Genomic DNA, 19,593 nt, shown 5'->3' on the forward strand with positions numbered 1-19,593 from the left:
TTACTTGATTATTCTTGCATCTCTTTCAAATTTTAGGATTAGCACAGTTTTTTTAAATGCTATTGGGATTTATATTGGAATTGAATGCATTGGTTTATTTCAGGGAAAATTAGAACTTTACAATATTCCCTTCCTTAAATATAATAGGTCTAACACTTATCTAGACCTTGTATATCATTTAGTAAAGACAGTTGTCTTCATACAAAGATTGTTCATATCAGTCGTAGTGTTATGCTCCCAAAGCTGGCAATATAGGCATGATTCACTACGCCCAACCTATAAATGATTCCAAGCAGCAAATGTTTAAGATAGTAGGTGAGACCAATGAGCCAAAACTGATGCTTTTGCTTTAGGTTTGGGTTTTTTAAAAAAAATCATTGAATAATGCTTTTCATTAATTTGAGTTTGATAATGAAAGTTTTTTGATATCATTAATATGAAACATGTAATAAAAGAGCATTATATAAAATAGAAGGTTGGGTTAAAAAAAAAAAAAGACCGTAATACCTAATACTTACGCTCATGTTTGCACATATCAAAAATTAAGAATAATTTACTTAAGCAAGTCATTATTCACTTACTCCAGCAGTAGATGGATGAGATGGGATGGAAGATACCGTTGTCTGTTGGGTAGCAACTGAAGATGATCGTTGTTGTGGGAGCTCTGTGGTTTTTGCATGTTTGTAAGCTGAAAAGAAGGGGGGAAATTCTTTATAAGAAGAAAAATGGCTACGTATCCTTTAATCTGTGTTTAGCAGCTGAGTGATGTCTTTTTCCCCCAACTTAGAACGATTTTCAAAAAGAGAAATCAAGGAAAATGAAACATCTAACTTCATGCAACCCTCCACAATTCTAGTCTTGTCTCATTAAAAGAAAGGATCAAAATTTTTAAAATTTATTTTTTTACTCAAAGCATCTCTTATAGTAACCACCAATGAGCTGGTCGGGTGGGACATGACTGCCAAAGTCAGCGCCATGCACTTTTACCTGTTGAGACTGCAAAGACACCCCCGTCGCTGTAAGTCGAAAGGTGGTGGTCTGGCGCTTCTGAATGCTCAGACTTCTCCTCACCCCCACTGATGCTCAGTGCACTGGCAGATCGTGACTGCTCCCGGCTGCGGCGCTGAGCTTGGACTGGGAGAGATGTAGCAAACATGAAATTTCTATGTTAGTAATGCCTAACAGTTATTGAATCTCAGTTATTGTTATCTTTGCCAAGCATGGTATTAAGCAGTTTCCCGTGGGTCAAGCCCTCACAGTTATTCTGATGTAGGTTTGTCTTTCTTATTTTTACAGATGAGAGCTTAAGTAAATGACCAAAGGTCATGGAACAGTTAAGTCATATAGCCAGGTTTCAAATCCAAGAGCCTTATTTGTAGCATCTCCCCTCTGCCCTGCCAATTTTCCTGGCTCACCAAAATGAATTGATAGTAATATTCACATTCAGACTCCATCTTTAACTTCTCCAGAAAGTCTTCCCTAACTGCAAATCAATTTAGAGTCTTTCTCTGTGTTCCCAAAATACCATGGGCAGACCTTTAAAATTGCACGTGTCAGAATGCAACCATGAATTTACTTCTGTCTTCATCAGAAAACTCGAGTACAAATCCCTTGAGGACTGTCTCTACTTAATATTCTACTTTTTTTACATTTTTTTTTTTTTTTTTTGAGATGGAGTCTCTGTTGCTCAGGCTGAAGGGCAGTGGTACAGTCACGGCTCACTGCAGCTTCAACCTCCTAGGCTCAAGCTATCCTCCCACCTCAGCCCCCTGAACAGCTGGTACTACAGGTGTACACCACCACTCGCAGCTAATTTTTTTTTTTTATCGTTTGTATTGAAGGGGTCTTATTCTGTTTTCCAGGCTAGTATTCTACTTTTTAACATGAATAGAAGACATAAAGTTGTGCAGCCTGCTTTGTGTAATGAATAATCTTCCTTGATGCAGTAGAGCTCAGGAAGTTCCTAAAGGTCAAATCCTTTCTCTTCCCTTTGCCTATGTATTTTCATTATGTCTCCAATAGAAAGATTTACTACTGTTTTTTCTTTGGAAAAAAATTAGAAATGATAATAATGGGCCTGAAGGAAACATGTACTGAGGCAGTGAAGCAAAATTTTTTCTAACTTGAACTTGTCTAGAAAATAAGTTTTGCTCACTAGTTAATAAGGTATTTTTATGCCAAATGGGCAGCTCAGAAAACAGAAAACCCTGGAGGGAAGGAACTTCAGAGCCCAAATAAAAGTCATTGACTCTAGCATACTAAATGGTGATGTTTATGTTGTAAGCCTTTTTCAGCGTAACACACCATTAATCATGTGTAAGCTTCGGGACTGGATGTTGTCTTCTGCTGGGTCATAGTCAAAAACCGAACCAGGATTAGTACGCCAGACACGTAAACCTGAAAGGGAAACCAATGATCAGAACAAGTGTTTTTGGACTTTTCCAATAACTTGAAAACCAAGGCATGAATTTTAACAACCACCAGAGGATTGAATCACACTTATTCCAGCTTAGGTTCTGGGTCATGTCTTCTCCTCAGAGGAGAACAAAGATAAGGTAGAAGAGATACCAGCTTTGTAAACTGAGATAATAGGAGCTTTCTTGCACCCCAAAAAAAACCAGATTGAAGTCTTTTATATTTTGACTTGATGTAGATAATGTCACTTTAGTTCTTCTACCCGCTCAGTTAAAGCGGGTAGAGGTGGGTAACTTAAAATTAATCCGCTCCCCCAACCCAGGCTCAGTTACCTGTAATAGTCTCCTGATCTTGGTCATTCCGTTTTTGTTCCATTTCTACCACTTTCCTCTGAATACCTCGGTAGTTAATGTCACTGAAGTCCTGCATGTTCTTCTTTACTCTTTCAGTGATAGGATCTGTCACCACTGGTGTGAAGCAACCCTTGTGTTTCTCAAAGTCTTCATGATACTTCACCTGAAATGTCAGGAATTTGCTTTATGAGAATATGATGGTGTGACCATATCCCTTTTTACACATTCCGACAGGCAGCCAGCCAGTCTTAAAGAATTCCTGACTCACCGTTGAGATGTGCCGTTGGGTCTCCCTCACCCGTCTCATCTCGGGGGTGTCCAATACATAGGCAGCTTTGCCTTGTATTTGTTTCCGGAAGCTATCAGAATAAAGAACCTGATCGAGGAGAGACCATGCATGAGTGGTGCTGTCCTAAATCTGAAACCTCAAAGCCTTTCCAGCAGATAGAGATGGAAGGAGCTGGTGAGGGACGCTTGGGTCAACTGAAGGGGCCCAGTGAGACACATGACCAATTTTGGAACAGGCTAATCTGGGGACCGGGAGTGCCCGCAGCAGAAGAGAAAGGACTTGTTTTGACTTCGAAAATGAAACTCATTTTGAAAGAAGGGGCACAATATAATTTTGAAAAGAAAGTGACCTCTTGAAATTTGCTAGGAATTACAGCATCAACATATTTGATGGTATTTGACTCTAAATCTGATATTGAAGGGAATTTGAAAGAACTGTCCTTTAAAACAAGTAATTATTTTCCTTAGGTTATGTCCAGACTTCATAAACCAGTATGCTAATATAGAAATCAAAGTCCTCTAGACACTAAAACCCCAAAATATATCCAAAGAAGGCATTCATTTCAGAGTATTACCCATATCATAAAGTATCTTAAAACTATAGGAGAGCAGAAGATTGAGGATGTTAGGAAGTAAATTTGTTATAGTTGGTTATGTAGAACTACCTCAAGTAAAGTATAAGGGGGAAGGAAAACATTGGCAATTATCTTGTTTAGTATGATGGTTTGGAATGTAAAAGCACAGTTAATGTCAATTTTAGTGTAAATTTTCAGTTGAATAAGTGCAAATTTTTATGGTGTTAAAAACGTTACTTTCCAAGATGTTGCATTTTTCTCTTTTAACATTTTAGTGTGTTTTTCAGTTGAATGAGAAACGCGTTTTTATGATGTTAAAATGTTATTTTCCAAGTTGTTGCACTATTTCTTTTTAGTCCTAGAAAATACCGAGCTAATGTTTTCTTGGTTGCGCTTAGCTCTCTCCATCTCTGGAGTAACAGGTGTCGGAGTTGCTTTTCTCATGTTCTCTTTGTATAATACCTAGGGAAGCCAAAAGAGCATCCAGGCATCAGACAGCAGAAAACCAGGTCTGAAAATCATTTAGCTCGTGTTATGGCTCAGTTATATCACACTGAAGGTAAAGCCATTAAAATGTTATGGTAGGAAGCAAAAGTTAAGTAAAATCACTGTGACCTCGTGGGGTTGGTTTGTTGTTTAAGTGGACAAGGAAGAATTTTTAAAGATACACAAAAGTTTTGGAAAAACCGTAAGATAAATTAGTGGTATAACCATGTTTGCCAGGGCTGTTAAAATTTTAAGGATTTATTTTTCCTTTCTAAAATACCGAGCTAAAGTTTTCTTGATTGCGTTTCACTCTTTCCAGCTCAGGAGTAAAAGGTGTGGGGGTTGCTTTCCCCAGGTTCTCTTTGTATAACACCTGTGAGATACAAAGTTGTGCCCAAAAGTCACTACGAGGTAATAATTACTATTAATTATGTTGCAAGTTGGGGGGAAACGCTATGTTTAATCTATTACTATTAGTGAGAACACCTCTCAAGAAGAAAGCTTAAAAATAGTTAATGGCTACAGTAAATGTAGTGTGATATTTAGAGCAGATGCAAATGTAACTGGCATTTTGTTTTTAACCTGGGACAGGGTTAGGAGCAGGCCAAACTGCAGGAGTTATTTTGCAAAATTAAAAGCACTTTTGTTTCTCAAGACAATACCGAGCTAATGTTTTCTTGATTGCGTTTGACTCTCTGCATCTCAGGAGTGACAGGGGTTGGGGTGGCTTTCCCCACATTTTCTTTGTACAAAACCTATGTGAATCCAATGGATCCAAAAAGCCAAAAAGAAAAAGAGTTACAGTTACCAAAAAAGGAAATGGTACAGATAACTTTTGATTATCTTTAGGGCCCCAAACTATTTGGGCAATTAGGTTAGATGGAAAGCAGTATGTTTCCCAAGGAAGTTAAGTGTTGTTACAGCAAGACACAATGTTTGCAGGATAGGCCCCTGCCCTGAAACCCTTGAGGACTGCAAGAGAGACCTGTGGTGTTCCTCAAAAGGATGTGGAACCACCATCATTTAACCACTAGTCTCTGAATGTCAAGCCCCTGAGAGATGATCTAAACAGGAGTTACAGGCATGAACTGCAATCACACTGAGAAGGTTGAGGCCGCTCCTAATGTCAGCTGTTTTGTTTTGTTTTATTTTAGACAGAGTGTCGCTCTGTCACCCAGGCTGGAGTGCAGTGGCACGATGTCTGCTCACTGCAACCTCCACTTCCCGGGTTCAAGCACTTCTCCTGCCTCAGCCTCCTGAGTAGCTGGGATTACAGACGTGTACCACCATGCCCGGCTAATGTTTGCATTTTTTAGTAGAGACGGGGTTTCACCATGTTGGTCATACTGGTCTTGAACTCCTGACCTTGTGATCCTCCCACCGCGGCCTCCCAAAGTGCTGGGATTACAGGCGTGAGCCACCGCACCGGGCCCGCAGCAGCTGTTTTTCTACTGGACTGTTTTGCAGCACTTAAACTCTCATAGACATATCAGTAAAACTGTAGGCCCTCAGACAAAGCAAAGGGTTTCCCCTACCCCCCCTTTTTTTTTTTTTTTGCTATCCTCTATACTCTGCCTCTTTAGTTTCATACAACATCAAGCTTATTAAGGAATAAGGTTTTTGGCTCTTATATCACTGTCATGGTAAATCAACAGAAAATGAGAAATATATAACACATCCTGGTAAATCCTCAACCTCGGTATCTCCCCCTCAGTGTCATTCTTGGAAACATGGGAGATTTAGGAAATGACATTCAAGAGGAAGAATTCTGTTAAAATAGTGGTTCTCAAAGTGGGGTCCTTGGACAGCAAGGTCAGTATTTGAGAACTTGTTAAAAATGCAAATTCTCTGGCCCCTTCTATAACAGAACTACAGAATGAGAAACTAGAGCAGGACCCAGCAATCTGGCTTCACAAACCCTCCAGGTTATTCTGATGTGTGCTAATGTTTTAGAAGCACTGCACTCAAGTACTGGAGAAACCTACAGACAGTGGAAATGTGGAGACCACAGGTTATTTGCCACTGAAAGCTGAAGTCCCCATGCAAACCTCGATCCCTGGGTAATTTACAACCATATATGTCATAGAGCACAAGCTTACAGGAAATGGTTTACTAAAGTCTGCAGTTAAAGACTACAGTAAAACTAAAGAACAACAACAAAAAACGAAAATTGGTAAAACAAAAAGCCATTCTGGTGACTCTTTCATTTTTAAGTAAATTGATAATTGCCAAAACTACTATTGGATCATAATTTGTATCATTATTCGTAAAGGAGGGGATCAGGGATTGTTTTTCCCAAGGTCTCTTTGTTCAAATCTGACAGGGTAAATTAGAACCTGATGTCATTGACACAAAAACACAACAAAATCATATTCAAGAAAGAGCCCCGTTGGACCTACTCTACCACCCCACACATACCCATCCTACGTTTCAAGCATATCTAAAACAAAGAGATCTTGGGGATAGTGGATGGAGAGTAAGTTTGGGGAGAGAGAAGCAAAAGGATATTTTATTGGAAAATCTGTTACTTCTTGATATTAGAACTTTATGGATTAAAGCAACCTTGTTATTATGGGGTTAGGCTAGAGGTAGCCCAAAGGAAAAAAAGGATAAATTTGCTAAAGAAATTCACAAAATTTAAGTTGTCTTTAAAAGGTAGGATTAATATGTATTATTTTAAATCACGAAAGTAGTTTTTTAAATCGGTAAGTAGTTTTTTTTCTTTTCTTGCCAAAGTACCGAGCTAATATTTTCTTGATTGTGTTTGACTCTCTCCATCTCGGGAGTGACAGGTAAAGGGGTTCCCTTGCCCATGTTTTCTTTGTATAACACCTGTGCGATGAGAAAGCATCCAGAAAAAACAACCATGAGTAACATTTCATTTGTTGAGAGGTTTTAAGGGTGAGGTCAACTTCCTTGTTAAGAAAAAAAACAGTGTCCAAGGAGCCAGAAGTTATATGCTGACAAAATGCCACCGACTACTTTAGTGGAAGCCATTGTTGGGACAGGGAATCTGCGCCCTCTACAGAAGCAGGGACCTCAGCTGCTGGGAAAAGGCTGTCAGAGTTACCCATATTTATTTATTTATTTTTTCATTTTTGTGAGTACGGTGCCTCCCAAACAATCACATGAGGATTTGAGACTGTTAGAACTCAGTGTTATTATTCACACAAACGGAAAAACTCGTTATTTTAAAAAAATGATTGAAGATATCAGATGAAATAAAAAAATCGAAATTAACTGTATTATGGAAATGGTGTTAGGCTAGAAGTAGCCCAAAGGAAAAAAGGATAAATTTGCTAAAGAAATTCACAAAATTTAAGTTGTCTTTAAAAGGTAGGATTAATATGTATTATTTTAAATCATGAAAGTAGTTTTTAAAATCAGTAAGTAGTTTTTTTTCTTTTCTTGCCAAAGTACCGAGCTAATATTTTCTTGATTGTGTTTGACTCTCTCCATCTCGGGAGTGACAGGTAAAGGGGTTCCCTTGCCCATGTTTTCTTTGTATAACACCTGTGCAATGAGAAAGCATCCAGAAAAAACAACCATGAGTAACATTTCATTTGTTGAGAGGTTTTAAGGGTAAGATCAACTTCCTTGTTAAGAAAAAAAACAGTGTCCAAGGAGCCAGAAGTTATGTTAATAAAATGCCACCGACTACTTTAGTGGAAGCCATTGTTGGGATGGGGAATCTGCACCCTCTACAGAAGCAGGGACCTCAGCTGCTGGGAAAAGGCTGTCAGAGTTACCCATGTTATTTTTTTTTTTTCATTTTTGTGAGTACGGTGCCTCCCAAACAATCACATGAGAATTTGAGACTGTTAGAACTCGGTGTTGTTATTCACACAAACGGAAAAACTCGTTATTTTAAAAAAATGATTGAAAATATCAGATGAAACAAAAAGTTGAAATTAACTGTATTTTAGAAATGGGAATGGTGTTAGGCTAGAAGTAGCCCAAAGGAAAAAAGGATAAATTTGCTGAAGAAATTCACAAAATTTAAGTTGTCTTTAAAAAGTAGGGTTAATATGTATTATTTTAAATCATGAAAGTTTTCAAAATCATTAAATAAGTAGTTTTTTTTCTTTTCTTGCCAAAGTACCGAGCTAATATTTTCTTGATTGTGTTTGACTCTCTCCATCTCAGGAGTGACAGGTAAAGGGGTTCCCTTGCCCATGTTTTCTTTGTATAACACCTGTGCAATGAGAAAGCATCCAGAAAAACAACCATGGGTAACGTTTCATTTCTTGGGACATTTTAAGGGTAAGGAAAAAAAGAGTCATCCAAGGAACCAGAAGTTATATGCTGACAAAATGCTACCAACTACTTTAGTGGAAGCCATTGTTGGGATGGGGAATCTGCATCCTCTAGAGAAGCAGGGACCTCAGCTGCTGGGAAAAGGCTGTCAGAGTTATCCATGTTAATTTTTTTTTTCATTTTTGTGAGTACAGTGCCTCCTAAACAATCACATGAGGATTTGAGACTGTTAGATCTCGGTGTTGTTAACCACACAAATGGAAACATTCATTATTTTTAAAACATGTTTGTAAATATCAGATGAAGTAAAAAATCGACATTAACTTATTATAGAAATGGGAAAGTATATCCTTTTGTAATATAAGATATATTAGAAGCAAAGGAAGGGAAATTGGGTTTAAAACAAAAATAAACAAAGATCAGTTCTGAAGTTAAGTGGCATTTTTTCCCCTTTCTTTCCAAAATACCGAGCTAAGGTTTTCTTGATTGTGTTTGACTCTCTGCATCTCAGGAGTGATGGGGATTGGAATTCCTGTCCCCAGGTTTTCTTTGTATAGCACCTGTATGATGAGAAAGCATCCAGAACAAAAAGAGCAATCAGTCCATTTCTCCCTGCTTTGGAGCAGTTGGGAGTGGGAAGGGAGGGAGGAAGAGAGTGAGTTAGAGGAAGATAAATACCAGAAGCTTTTAGACTCAAACTGTTTGAGCCTAAAGACATCTTCAAAAGCAAAGGAATGCAGGAAAAAGCAGCAAAAACTAAGAAATATGAAAAGAAAGTTTGTTATTTTCATTGTTTGAACTAATCTCTGCAGCACTGAGCAACCATGAAAGACAGCAATTAGTCTTTCCCAGCTTGTTACAAAGGAGGGAAAAAAATAGAAACAAGCAAGAGACGGAAATAAAACCAAGGAAGTTATTTTTGATTTGAAAATGCTATTAATAAGTCACATAAGGATATTTGGGTTTTACAAACATTGTATATATGGAGACACATCCACACAACTCTTCTTTTGTTCACTTTCAAAAGAAGTCAAAGTATTTTAATTTTTAGTTGGGTGAACATATTGAGAACAACGATGTTTAAGGCAAATGGACAGCAATGATAAGGTGCTAAAAAGAAACTTCAAAATATCTGTACAAATAACAGTAGAGATAGAAAAGGTTAGAATAAGAAACGAGGCTAATAGTCGGATCTTTGCAAAATAACATTTGTTTAAGCTTTAGGTTCAGATCAAATTTGCTAAAGCGGTATAAATGTGGATGCTTAGACACAGAATGTTACATTTGTGAAAAGCAGGACTATAATACTGAACACTTTTTTTTTTTTATTAAGTTAAATGATTATATTATTAATGTTTTACCAAAATGGGGAAAACTGATTCATAGGAAATGGCAGCATTAAGTTGGGAAAAAGAGGGGTCAAATTTTTTATTGGGATGAGTTGATTAGATTTTTAAAATCTAGCCATTAATCTTTTTAAAACTTTTTTTAAATAGTTAAAAGGGATTTTTTATTGTTAAATACCGAACTAAAGTTTTCTTGATTGTGTTTGACTCTCTCCATCTCTGGAGTGATGGGGATTGGAATCCCTTTTCCAACGTTTTCTTTATACAACACCTGTATGACACAAGAAAGCATCCAGAAAAAACAAGAGCAGTCAAAACAGCCCTTTCATCTACCTTGTGGGGAACCTGGTATAAAACTATAGACGTCATAGACAGAAAAGACAAATTCAACAAGTCAGCCTCTCTGTTCAGGCACAGATCTGGGTGAGAACATGTTTTATATTTCCTTAGTGAAATATCAGTGTATTTGGTATTCATCTTTTTTTTGCAACTTGAATATAAGTATTTCCTGTGCCAGGAATTAAGGAAAAAAATACAAATAACTTCCTAAGACCACTAAAATACTCAGTGTACAATAGAAAAATGTTTAAGTTAGATTAGCAAATATTTATTTTCTCTACAAAAAGTGTTTGTCTTAACAGGCCAAATCTATGCAATATGGCAATTTGGTCTTTGTCATTACGTTCAAGTTGTAGAGATGGTCAAGTCTAAAAGTCAATATATGGCATTGTCTATTTTCCACAGTATCTAATAGGCTTATGCACCACTGGGCAATTTTGCCTAAATGCAATCTGTGTAAAAATTAACACAAATGGTTACTTTAAAAAAAGTACAGGATCATCAGGATCATTAAGGTTTCAAATAGATACAAACAATAATATACTTACTCTAGTATAGAAGAAAATAATTAGAAAATGATTTTGAAAATTGTTGCAAGCCTTTCAATAAAAAGAATAATAATAATAATAGCCCACAGGGAAAACAATGAATATAACATTCCAAAAGACATATTAACTTAACATTGAAAATTTAACCAAATTGAAGTATTGTTAGTGAATAGTAATTAAAAACAGAACAAAAAGACAGTGGGACCAAAGTAAGTTACTGATCTAATTATGTCAAAGAATCAAACTTTTAGAATATATTAAAACTGACAATTAAAAATATTTTGGATTAATTCCAGCTCCCCAGAAAAAAATCCATCTAAATTTTCCTAATGACATTTGATTCTCCATCACAGGTATAAGTGAACCTAAGGTCTTGATATAAAAGTTTCAGAGTTGTGAATTATATAATACACAAATAACAATTTGTGTGTTAGAGCTTTTCAGCAACAATATTAATAAAAGAGAAAATAACATTAAATGTAAGCTCATGATCTGATTTGTATATTTAAAAAAAATCAGAAGGCCTGGATTTCTATTCATGAAATGGCTTGTTTTACATAAGTATCAAAAGATTTTTCTTTTTTTTTTTTTTTTGAGACAGGGTCTCACTCTGTTGCCTAGGCTGGAGTACAGTGGCCCAATCATGGCTCACTGCAACCTTGACTTCCCAGGGCTCAGACGATCCTCCCACCACAGCCTCCCAAGTAGCTAGGACTACAGGCACGTGCCACCATGCTTGGCTAATTTTTTCTATTTTTAGCAGAGATGGAACTTCACCATGTTCCCTAGGCTGGTCTCAACTCCTGGGCTCAAGCGATCCGCCTGCCTCAGCCTCCCAAAGTGCTGAGATGACAGATGTGAGCCACCACGCCTGGCCCAAAATAAGATTTCTTTTCGTTTCAATATGGAGCAATTTTCTTTCTTGGTGCTACTGTTTATCTGAATAGGGTCTATGTTAAGAAGATCCCTGTTCCCACCAAAGAGCCACCATTTCTACATGTGGCTTCAAGTCCAGTATCTTTTCTTGCATTTCTAACCCAGAAACATCAGATAAAAAGAGTTCCAAGTAAATAAGAGCTTTACTGTTTGGTTTTTCTTTTCTAGAAATCAATTAACTTCAACAGTCCCAACAATAACATAAAGGTGAAAAGAGAAGGAAAGAAAAAGTTTTAAGGGACTATTATAGAAAGTATAAAATGTTAGAATCAAATGGTGAGTAGGAGATCTGGAAAACAGAAGGATTCAGTTGATGTGATTTACAAAAAAAGATTTTGTTAAATTGATTATTATAAAGGGATGAACAGTGAGATGTTCTGTTTTATAGAAATTATTATTTTTTAATAAGGAGTTAAAGAGCTTTCTCCCAAATACCGAGCTAAAGTTTTCTTGATTGAGTTTGACTCGCTCCATCTCAGGAGTGACAGGTAGGGGAGTCCCCTTGCTCAAGTTCTCTTTGTATAATATCTGTGTGCACAAAACCAACAAACGAATCAACCTGGACCCATCTTTTAGGTAGACTTAACCTAAAAAAACAGCCTAAAAGTATTTTTATTGTTGTTTTTATGATGAAGTACCTCAATAACTTTTAAAAATAGAGTAACTATAGATCCCCTTTGGACATTTAGTCACACACAGGATGTCTGTCTGTAAAAGACATCAGTTAAAAACACAGCTGCCAGGCTGCCGGCAGGAGTGGCTTGACTTATGTAGGCCTTCTCTCAAAGACAGGAGTATCAAATAGCGTTCAAACTAGTTGAAATTAATATTCATGAGTTGTTGGTAACATTAAATTAGGGAACCAAAGAAAGAAGAGAGAGAAAAAGAGAGAAGTAGGTTTGGGGGAACAAAATAAAGAATAAATGTTGAAAGCTAAATAATACTAGCTTTCAATGATACTGAAAGTTTTCCAAAGGAACAATTATTCGTATCTTACATAGCATACAAAAAATAGCCAAGACAAGTAAATTATATTTACTGTGAATTGCTGTGTTGTCTTTGAATGAAAATATTTAAGAATGACATTCTTTTAAGAAAAACTGCAAACACAGTGACCTCCAATGAGATTAGAAACTATTGTAAGTGAAGTAACTCAGGAATGGAAAACCAAACAATGTATATTCTCACTGATATGTGGGAGCTAAGCTATGAGGACGCAAAGCCCTAAGAATGATACAATGGACTTTGGGGACTTACAGGAAAGAGTGGGAGGGGGCAAGGGATAAAAGACTATAGATATGGTGCACCAAAATCTCACAAATCACCACTAAAGAACTTAGGTAACCAAACACCACCTGTACCCCCAAAACTTATGGAAAATAAACAAACATCTAAACATAGAAAAAAAACTTAAGAAAAGCTGCAAACACAAAGAATACCTCAAACAGCCACAATAAATACAAATAAAATTCTAATTTACATCATCCTTTTGAAAGGGTGTTAGATTTTACTTTTGACTTGTGTCACACCAGTTAGAAACACCTACTGTTATTAAGGGAGGAATGGAGGAAGCAAACAGAGTATTACAGGTTTTTAAAGAAAGTGATAAATATCTATGTTTTAGAGAAAACACAGTTAAAGTTTCACACCAGAACTAAATACTAAATTAGATTCAGGTTGAAAACTGAGGTAATATTTGGTATTATTATTTTCATTATATGAATTTAGTAATTTTACATTTGTAAGGTGTTATTATTTTAAATAAAATTACGGGAATTTTTTTTTTTTTTTTTTTTGGCCCCCTAAGAAATACCGAGCTAAAGTTCTCTTGATTGCGTTTGACTCTCTCCATCTCTGGAGTGATAGCTGTTGGGATTCCTTTCCCCAAATTTTCTTTGTACAAAACCTGTGAGATACAAGAAAGTACCCAGAGGACATTTAAAACAAGCACAGAGAGTAAGGAAGGGAGGAAGTGGGGGAAGGGGTTATATGTGAGGAGACAGTTTTTTAGTAAGTAATATTTAGTAAGGATAATGTTTTTACTTTTTTCAGTTTTAATGGTGAACTCTACAGTGCTAATTGTGGAAATGAAAAAGTACAATGGAAAGCATTAAGTTATAGGATATAAGTATAACGCTGAGAAATCTTGTTAATTGTACTTAACAGTATTTCAAATCTAGTCAAGTCACTGAAAATGTTAAAGTATAATCGGAAATGTGAGTCATTTTGTATTAATGTGGTTTTGGTCAGGTAATAATACACAACACACACAGACACACACAGAATTGTTAAGATGTTAACATTAAAAAAGATGGTTATTGTGGTAAATTTTTGTGGGAAACAGTGTCTTATATGATATATTTGTAAATACCGAGCTAAAGTTCTCTTGATTGCGTTTGACTCTCTCAATCTCTGGAGTCACAGTGGTTGGAATGCCTGTTCCCAAGTTTTCTTTGTACATAACCTGTAGAAAATAATTAGAATACCCGGAAAGGTAAAATGACCGTAAATCCTTTAGATAGCAGCTACATGTGGGCTATTTGGGGGAAACTCATAAAAACAATCTAGCTCTCAAAAACATTCAAGGAACAGGGGGAAAAATTCCATAAATATTTATGTTGTCTTTTCCAAAGTAGTAAAAAAATTTACTATCTTGAAAACTGGGCACTAAATTACGCATTTTCTGTAACCACTTAGTGCATGCCTAAAATGCATTAAATAATAATAAATTTACCAATGAGAAAAATCCAACCATTTTGCTGCATCTAGCATTGGTGCCTTAAATATAGTAGGCCTGCAGTAGACTTGTACTTAATGAATAGATTGCTTGGTTTAAACTTTCCTCATCACAGGATACTCTATTCCTTCAGGCTTATCGAGAATTCTCTGTTTGTTTTATATGTTCTAATGAATGTTCCTCGCTGGCTCCTAATCTGTAGGAGCCTGGTCCCTGGATATGAGATGGTTTAATCGGTTTATTTTTCAGGAAGAGCATCTTTACTTGAAATTTTTACTGCTAATTGCTGGATCAAGTAAACTAGTGTTTTCTGAATTGGGAGAAGTCCATATTTTTTAGTAGTAATACCGAAGGACTATGCATTTTAATGAAAACATTAAGGAACCTCCACTTTCTGAGCCTCCTTAACTCTTAAGTTTTCAGCCTAAAGGACTGAATGGGTTCTTTTAAATGGATGGATTCCCTGGTGTATTAGTGCATGGGGTGGGGAGCAACATACCCAGATTTTAATTCTTAAAATCAGTGACAAGCTAGGCATGATAGCTTTGTTTTGCAAGGAAACTTCTAGGAACCTTTGAACATCTACCTTCTTGGTAACAAAGTTGCATTTCTTTACTCTTCACCCAACAAAGCAGCAGAATTAATCACAGACAATAGCACAAAGCAAACCAAGAAAACCAAGAAGTTGTAATGCAAAGTGACAAAGGAGCCTGGGCTAGCTTTCTCAACCCATATTAGAGGACACAAAACTCTAAATGAAATTTGTACCACAAGGAAGCCAGAGTATAAGCAGGGAGTGAGAAGGGAATGAGATCTAAATAATATGAACAACCTGCAAGAGAAATACCAAGTATCTTTTAAAGAAAATCAAATGAGAGCTCAGTCCTCCATTGACAAGGGGAGTCCCAAGACCAAGGTCCTCACCTTTTATTGGCCATAAACTATTTCCCAAACTTCACATAGTCTCTTGCTAGTAGCCAACACCTGCCTAGACTCTGCCTGTGGATGCGAAAAGGGGTGGGGTGCAGAGCCAGGGCTTGCTTGACAAAAGGTCAGCACAAATGTGCTAACCTGATATTTCAGGTGTCTGGGACACCCGCCCCGCAACACACTGCACAGGTGCCTGAAATTCCCATGAGAGAACAGGCTAAATGTATAATATGCCATTGTAGGTCCATCACAGCCTGCACCACTGCATTTACAAGATGGAGAGAGCAAAGAATACAGGACAAGAAATCTTGAAAGGGAGGGGAGAAGAGACTTCACATGTCTACCCAGGGTCTTTTTGGACACGGGGAATCCTATCATTCATATGATGTGTCACACATAACACATACACACATGTTTTATATATATACACAAAACCAAAGTATGTTATACTACTTCTGTGTTTGTATGTATATGCTTTTAGTTAAATTACTTGAGATCATCCCAATAACCTTATTACTACCATCAAAACCTTTTACTTTGGAAACGAATGGCATAATAATTAAGAAGCCAAGTCCATGAGCTTCAAGTCAGTGACAGGTAGGAAAAGAAAGCCAAGTCCCTTCTACTCCTTGATTATGAGAAGAGAGGTTTCTTAACTACTTTTGCAACCTGTAGTGACCCCATCAAGACTAAGGAAGAATTCACAACATCCCCAAGGCATGGAAGCTCTTAATAGGAAGCAGAAGGATGAGAGAGCACCAGGGTAGCAATTGGGAGATAGCCAGTCACACAAATGCAAGCTGAGAGTATGGCCACTACCGAGCTAATGTGCTTCTGCGTCTCCTTCACACGTTTCACTTCAGGCAGGTCAGGGATTGGAGTTCCTTGTCCTATTGCTTCCTTATACTTCACCTGCACATTTAAAAATGGGAAAAGGTATTATTACATGCTGGACAGTTATTCTTCCCAACATGTACATGTTTTTTGTAACCCCCAAATTTAAAAAAAATCAACAATGTAAATAACGCAAGCTTTATACTTAGTGTGAATGGGACCTCATTCTGGTATTGGGTAACTCATTCTGATATTGGGTAAGAGGAGAACAGTTCCGAGGACAGGGACACTTTGTCTCTCTCTTGTCTCTTTGGGGCAGGGGTGGGGAACCCTATTTAGACTGCAGCCCTTTCCTGTATATCCCGATGTCTTTATGGCCAACAGGTCATTTGACTAGGACAAACAGATTCACATTCATATATCCAGGAAGATTGGTTCTTTGGCTGTACTGGATTCTACCTTCTCACAAGCCTCTCCGTTTTTCAGATGTAATCTCTCCCTCACGAAAACCGCCAAGGCACTGCACTGAGTATGAGATGACTCTAGCCACTGGTGTATACCGTGTGGTGGTGGTACACAGGCACCTATTTTAGCAATATAAGCTGTTTCTGGTGACAGAGGCTTTGAGTGCAATTCATAGGTCATTGTAAATTATCAAAGGGAGGCAGAAAATATTACAAGTGCATCCTCTGTGTCTTTACCGAGCTAATGTGGTCCTGTGTTTGTTTCACTCTCATCATCTCAGGTGTCTTTCCGATAGCCGTTCCTGGTGAGACATCCTCTTTATATAAAACCTGGGCATTGAGAATCAGGACAGTGTTACACAGAAGAAAGGAAACCCAGCAGTTCCTGAAGAAAGACTAGGACACATGGCTTCTGTGAAAATGATGTTCCCAGGCAAGTGCCAGAGCATCGCGCCTGACATTTCCATGTCAGTATCAGTGACTCAGACCAGATATACAACATGGATCACTTTCCAGATCTTAAGATTTCTTCTAAGATTGTGGTACCATACTAACACAGGATGAGAAGAGCCAGGAAATGTTGATTAGCAACAAAACCCTCCCATATGTAACACAAAATCCATTAAAGAAATGCAAAGTCAATCAGTTATTTGGGGGAGAGATAACAAAAGAAATCACAATGTCAGAAAGAAATCCATCTTCTTGAAGCAAGACAACACATATTACTGCTCTGGGATTTAAAAATTTAAAAATAAAAGTTACTTTGTTAGCAGATATAAAGTTATTTCAAATGGTCTCTGGAGAGAGGATTTTGGAGCAAAGTATGGGGGATTTTAGCAAATCACTGCTAGTATTATTGAGGAGGTTAGATGTTAATTGTCTATCAATATAAGGCTAGTATATTTTTAAAGAGGAGAGTGAAATGACCAGGTTAGCATTAAATGCAAAATAAATAGTAAATATACCGAGCTGAAATTCTTTTGATTTTCTTTTACACGCAGTATTTCTGGCGTGTCTTGAACAACTGTAATTTTTCCTTTACTGTTTTTAAGGTCACACTGGTATTGCAGCTATGAAGAAAGAGTAAACATCTTGTTAAGATTTCAACATTGCTTTATTTTCTTTATTTGTCCTATATTATGTAAAGGAAATTAAAATCCTGTATCTTTAAAAAAAAAAAAAAAAAGTCTGTGCCACAATAATTATGGTCTGGTAGCCCAAGGGAAATTATTTGATAAGAATTTTGCGGAGAAACTAATTTTAAAAAACATATAAAGCTAGGGGTTTGTTTGTTTTTGTTTAAGTATCTCTTGCTTAGATTTAACTTTGAAAAAGATAGATGTCACCACTAATGGAAAGCGATGATAGTTCACATTCAGTAAAGGAAGCCACTGACAGGGTTTAGGATACACTATCCCAAAATATGACACCTTGACATTTGAAAAAACAGCAGAAGCAGGAGGGTTTTTCCGGCCTTCTCTGTTTTTCCCTAAAGAAGATAATAATTATCTGATCTTCGTTTAAAGCAGGCAATAAGCCCCTCCTTCCAGAAGGGTCCTCCCTAGACCCAGAGGATAGGAGACAAAGACACAGAGATACTAGGAGAATCTGAATAAACAGGCCTTGCTAAATCACCCGTTCATTACCATTGGATCATACCCCTTTGTCCAGTCACAATTCTGCATCTCTATCCTTAAAAATACACACATTTTCCTGTTTCTTTGGGTCGTCATTTCTGAAGCTTTTATTAAATAAACTGTATGTGTGTCTCTTGTTAATCTGTCTTGTTACAAGAGTTTTAGCCATGAACTTTGCCATGGGTGAGGAAAAGATACTATATTTTCTGCCCTACACCACCAACGAAGTAAGATGAGTCTTTCATGCTGTGATTTGGGATTAAGATATAAGGTGAGCCCAGAGATGAATTGAGCACACACTTCCTGGGGCAGGATGGGAGTAGCAGAGGGCTGCACAACAGCCCCACTGCAGTCCTGGGATATCCAGAGGCATCTTCCTCAGCACCCCTAGGTGCCTGGGGGCTGTGCCTTACATTTAATAAAAACTTACAAGGCTGAAGTTCTTTTGGTTCTCCCGGACTCTCTGCATCTCTGGGGTGTCCAAAACAGTCTCATAATATGACATGGACTTCTCAGCATCTTCCTTGTATTTTTTCTGGGAATAGATTCCAAGAAATAAGGAGGGTAAACACAGGGATATAGGCCAGTGGGACCTAAAATAGCCCTTCCAGGCTCAGCAGAGGGAAAGTCTTTTGTATTTTCTTAACTGTCCAAGGATGTTAGGGCATTGCAAGGAAGAACCCTCTCAGTCAAAGAGCACCATACTTTTCCTTTCCAGGAAAACTGAGCCCACACATTCAGTAGGACCTATTGTCATGGCAAAGCTGGCAGAGGGGGAACCTTGCTAGCTGGTCCACAGGAAAGTCATAGCCAGCAATGCCCAGAGAGGGAGATGGGGATGCCTCCAGTGGCAGTAGTCCTTGCTGGGCTGGATGAAGCTATGTAGCCAGACTGCTCAACAAGCTGGTGGAGAGAAGCTGGAGGGTTAAGAGTCAAAGACATGACCTTTAGAAAGCCTTAGCTGGTGACAAGATGTTCACTGAGCCATGAGCAGGTGTGGTCAGGGCTCCCGGCTGCAGGACTGGGCGGGAAGGCAGGCAGGCAGGCAGGCCCAGAGGCGTTTCCAGAATATGGCTCTTGATGCTGCAGAAAGCAGCCTGACAGGACTGGCAGCTCTACCAAACAGACACACCTGGAGCACCACTAAGGCCAGCTGACTGGCCAAGGACTACTCTGAGCCAGACATCACTATTCTTTGGGCTCCCCTGTCCTGCCCCAGCCTTTGACTGGAGAGATGTATCCATAGAGGCTGCTCTTCCAGATACCAGTGGGCAGTCAATCCCACCACCAAACTGATCGTCTTTATTCTCTGCAGCAGAACACTTACACTTTGCCTTTAGAGCCTTATTTTTCTTTCATCGCCTGTCGTATGTCCTTTCACTTCTCTCTCTAGCTTAGCTCCAGTTTTTCCCACTTTTCAGGGAAGTTTTGGTTTGTAGGGCTGAGGA

The 19,593-nt window shown here is 37.9% G+C and overlaps 2 protein-coding genes across 4 annotated transcripts in view; one reads left to right on the top strand and one right to left on the bottom strand.

Moving 5' to 3' along the window:
- RIF1 (replication timing regulatory factor 1) overlaps positions 1-17,484 on the top strand; it is a 92,257-nt gene extending 74,773 nt beyond the window's left edge. The window contains exon 38 of the transcript XR_005241560.2: positions 16,790-17,484. The gene's annotated coding sequence lies outside the window, so the exon portion shown is untranslated. The remainder of the gene's footprint in view (positions 1-16,789) is intronic.
- Positions 1-19,593, bottom strand: part of NEB (nebulin) — a 223,338-nt gene that overhangs the window by 3,532 nt on the left and 200,213 nt on the right. The window contains exons 145-164 of one of the 3 annotated variants that reach the window (XM_038002139.2): positions 18,576-18,680; positions 17,474-17,578; positions 16,746-16,838; positions 16,030-16,122; positions 13,915-14,007; positions 13,357-13,449; positions 11,979-12,071; positions 9,899-9,991; positions 8,842-8,934; positions 8,220-8,312; positions 7,538-7,630; positions 6,857-6,949; positions 4,780-4,872; positions 4,398-4,490; positions 4,001-4,093; positions 3,037-3,144; positions 2,748-2,931; positions 2,305-2,397; positions 988-1,134; positions 582-688 (exon numbers count right to left, since the gene is read on the bottom strand). In XM_038002139.2, the coding sequence (XP_037858067.2) occupies positions 582-688; positions 988-1,134; positions 2,305-2,397; positions 2,748-2,931; positions 3,037-3,144; positions 4,001-4,093; positions 4,398-4,490; positions 4,780-4,872; positions 6,857-6,949; positions 7,538-7,630; positions 8,220-8,312; positions 8,842-8,934; positions 9,899-9,991; positions 11,979-12,071; positions 13,357-13,449; positions 13,915-14,007; positions 16,030-16,122; positions 16,746-16,838; positions 17,474-17,578; positions 18,576-18,680 (2,058 nt within the window). The remainder of the gene's footprint in view (positions 1-581; positions 689-987; positions 1,135-2,304; positions 2,398-2,747; positions 2,932-3,036; positions 3,145-4,000; positions 4,094-4,397; positions 4,491-4,779; positions 4,873-6,856; positions 6,950-7,537; positions 7,631-8,219; positions 8,313-8,841; positions 8,935-9,898; positions 9,992-11,978; positions 12,072-13,356; positions 13,450-13,914; positions 14,008-16,029; positions 16,123-16,745; positions 16,839-17,473; positions 17,579-18,575; positions 18,681-19,593) is intronic. The other 2 variants (XM_073019680.1, XM_073019681.1) reach the window with 2 other exon arrangements.

The sequence above is a fragment of the Chlorocebus sabaeus genome, chromosome 10, assembly GCF_047675955.1.
Source record: "Chlorocebus sabaeus isolate Y175 chromosome 10, mChlSab1.0.hap1, whole genome shotgun sequence".
Taxonomy (NCBI): Eukaryota; Metazoa; Chordata; class Mammalia; order Primates; family Cercopithecidae; genus Chlorocebus; species Chlorocebus sabaeus.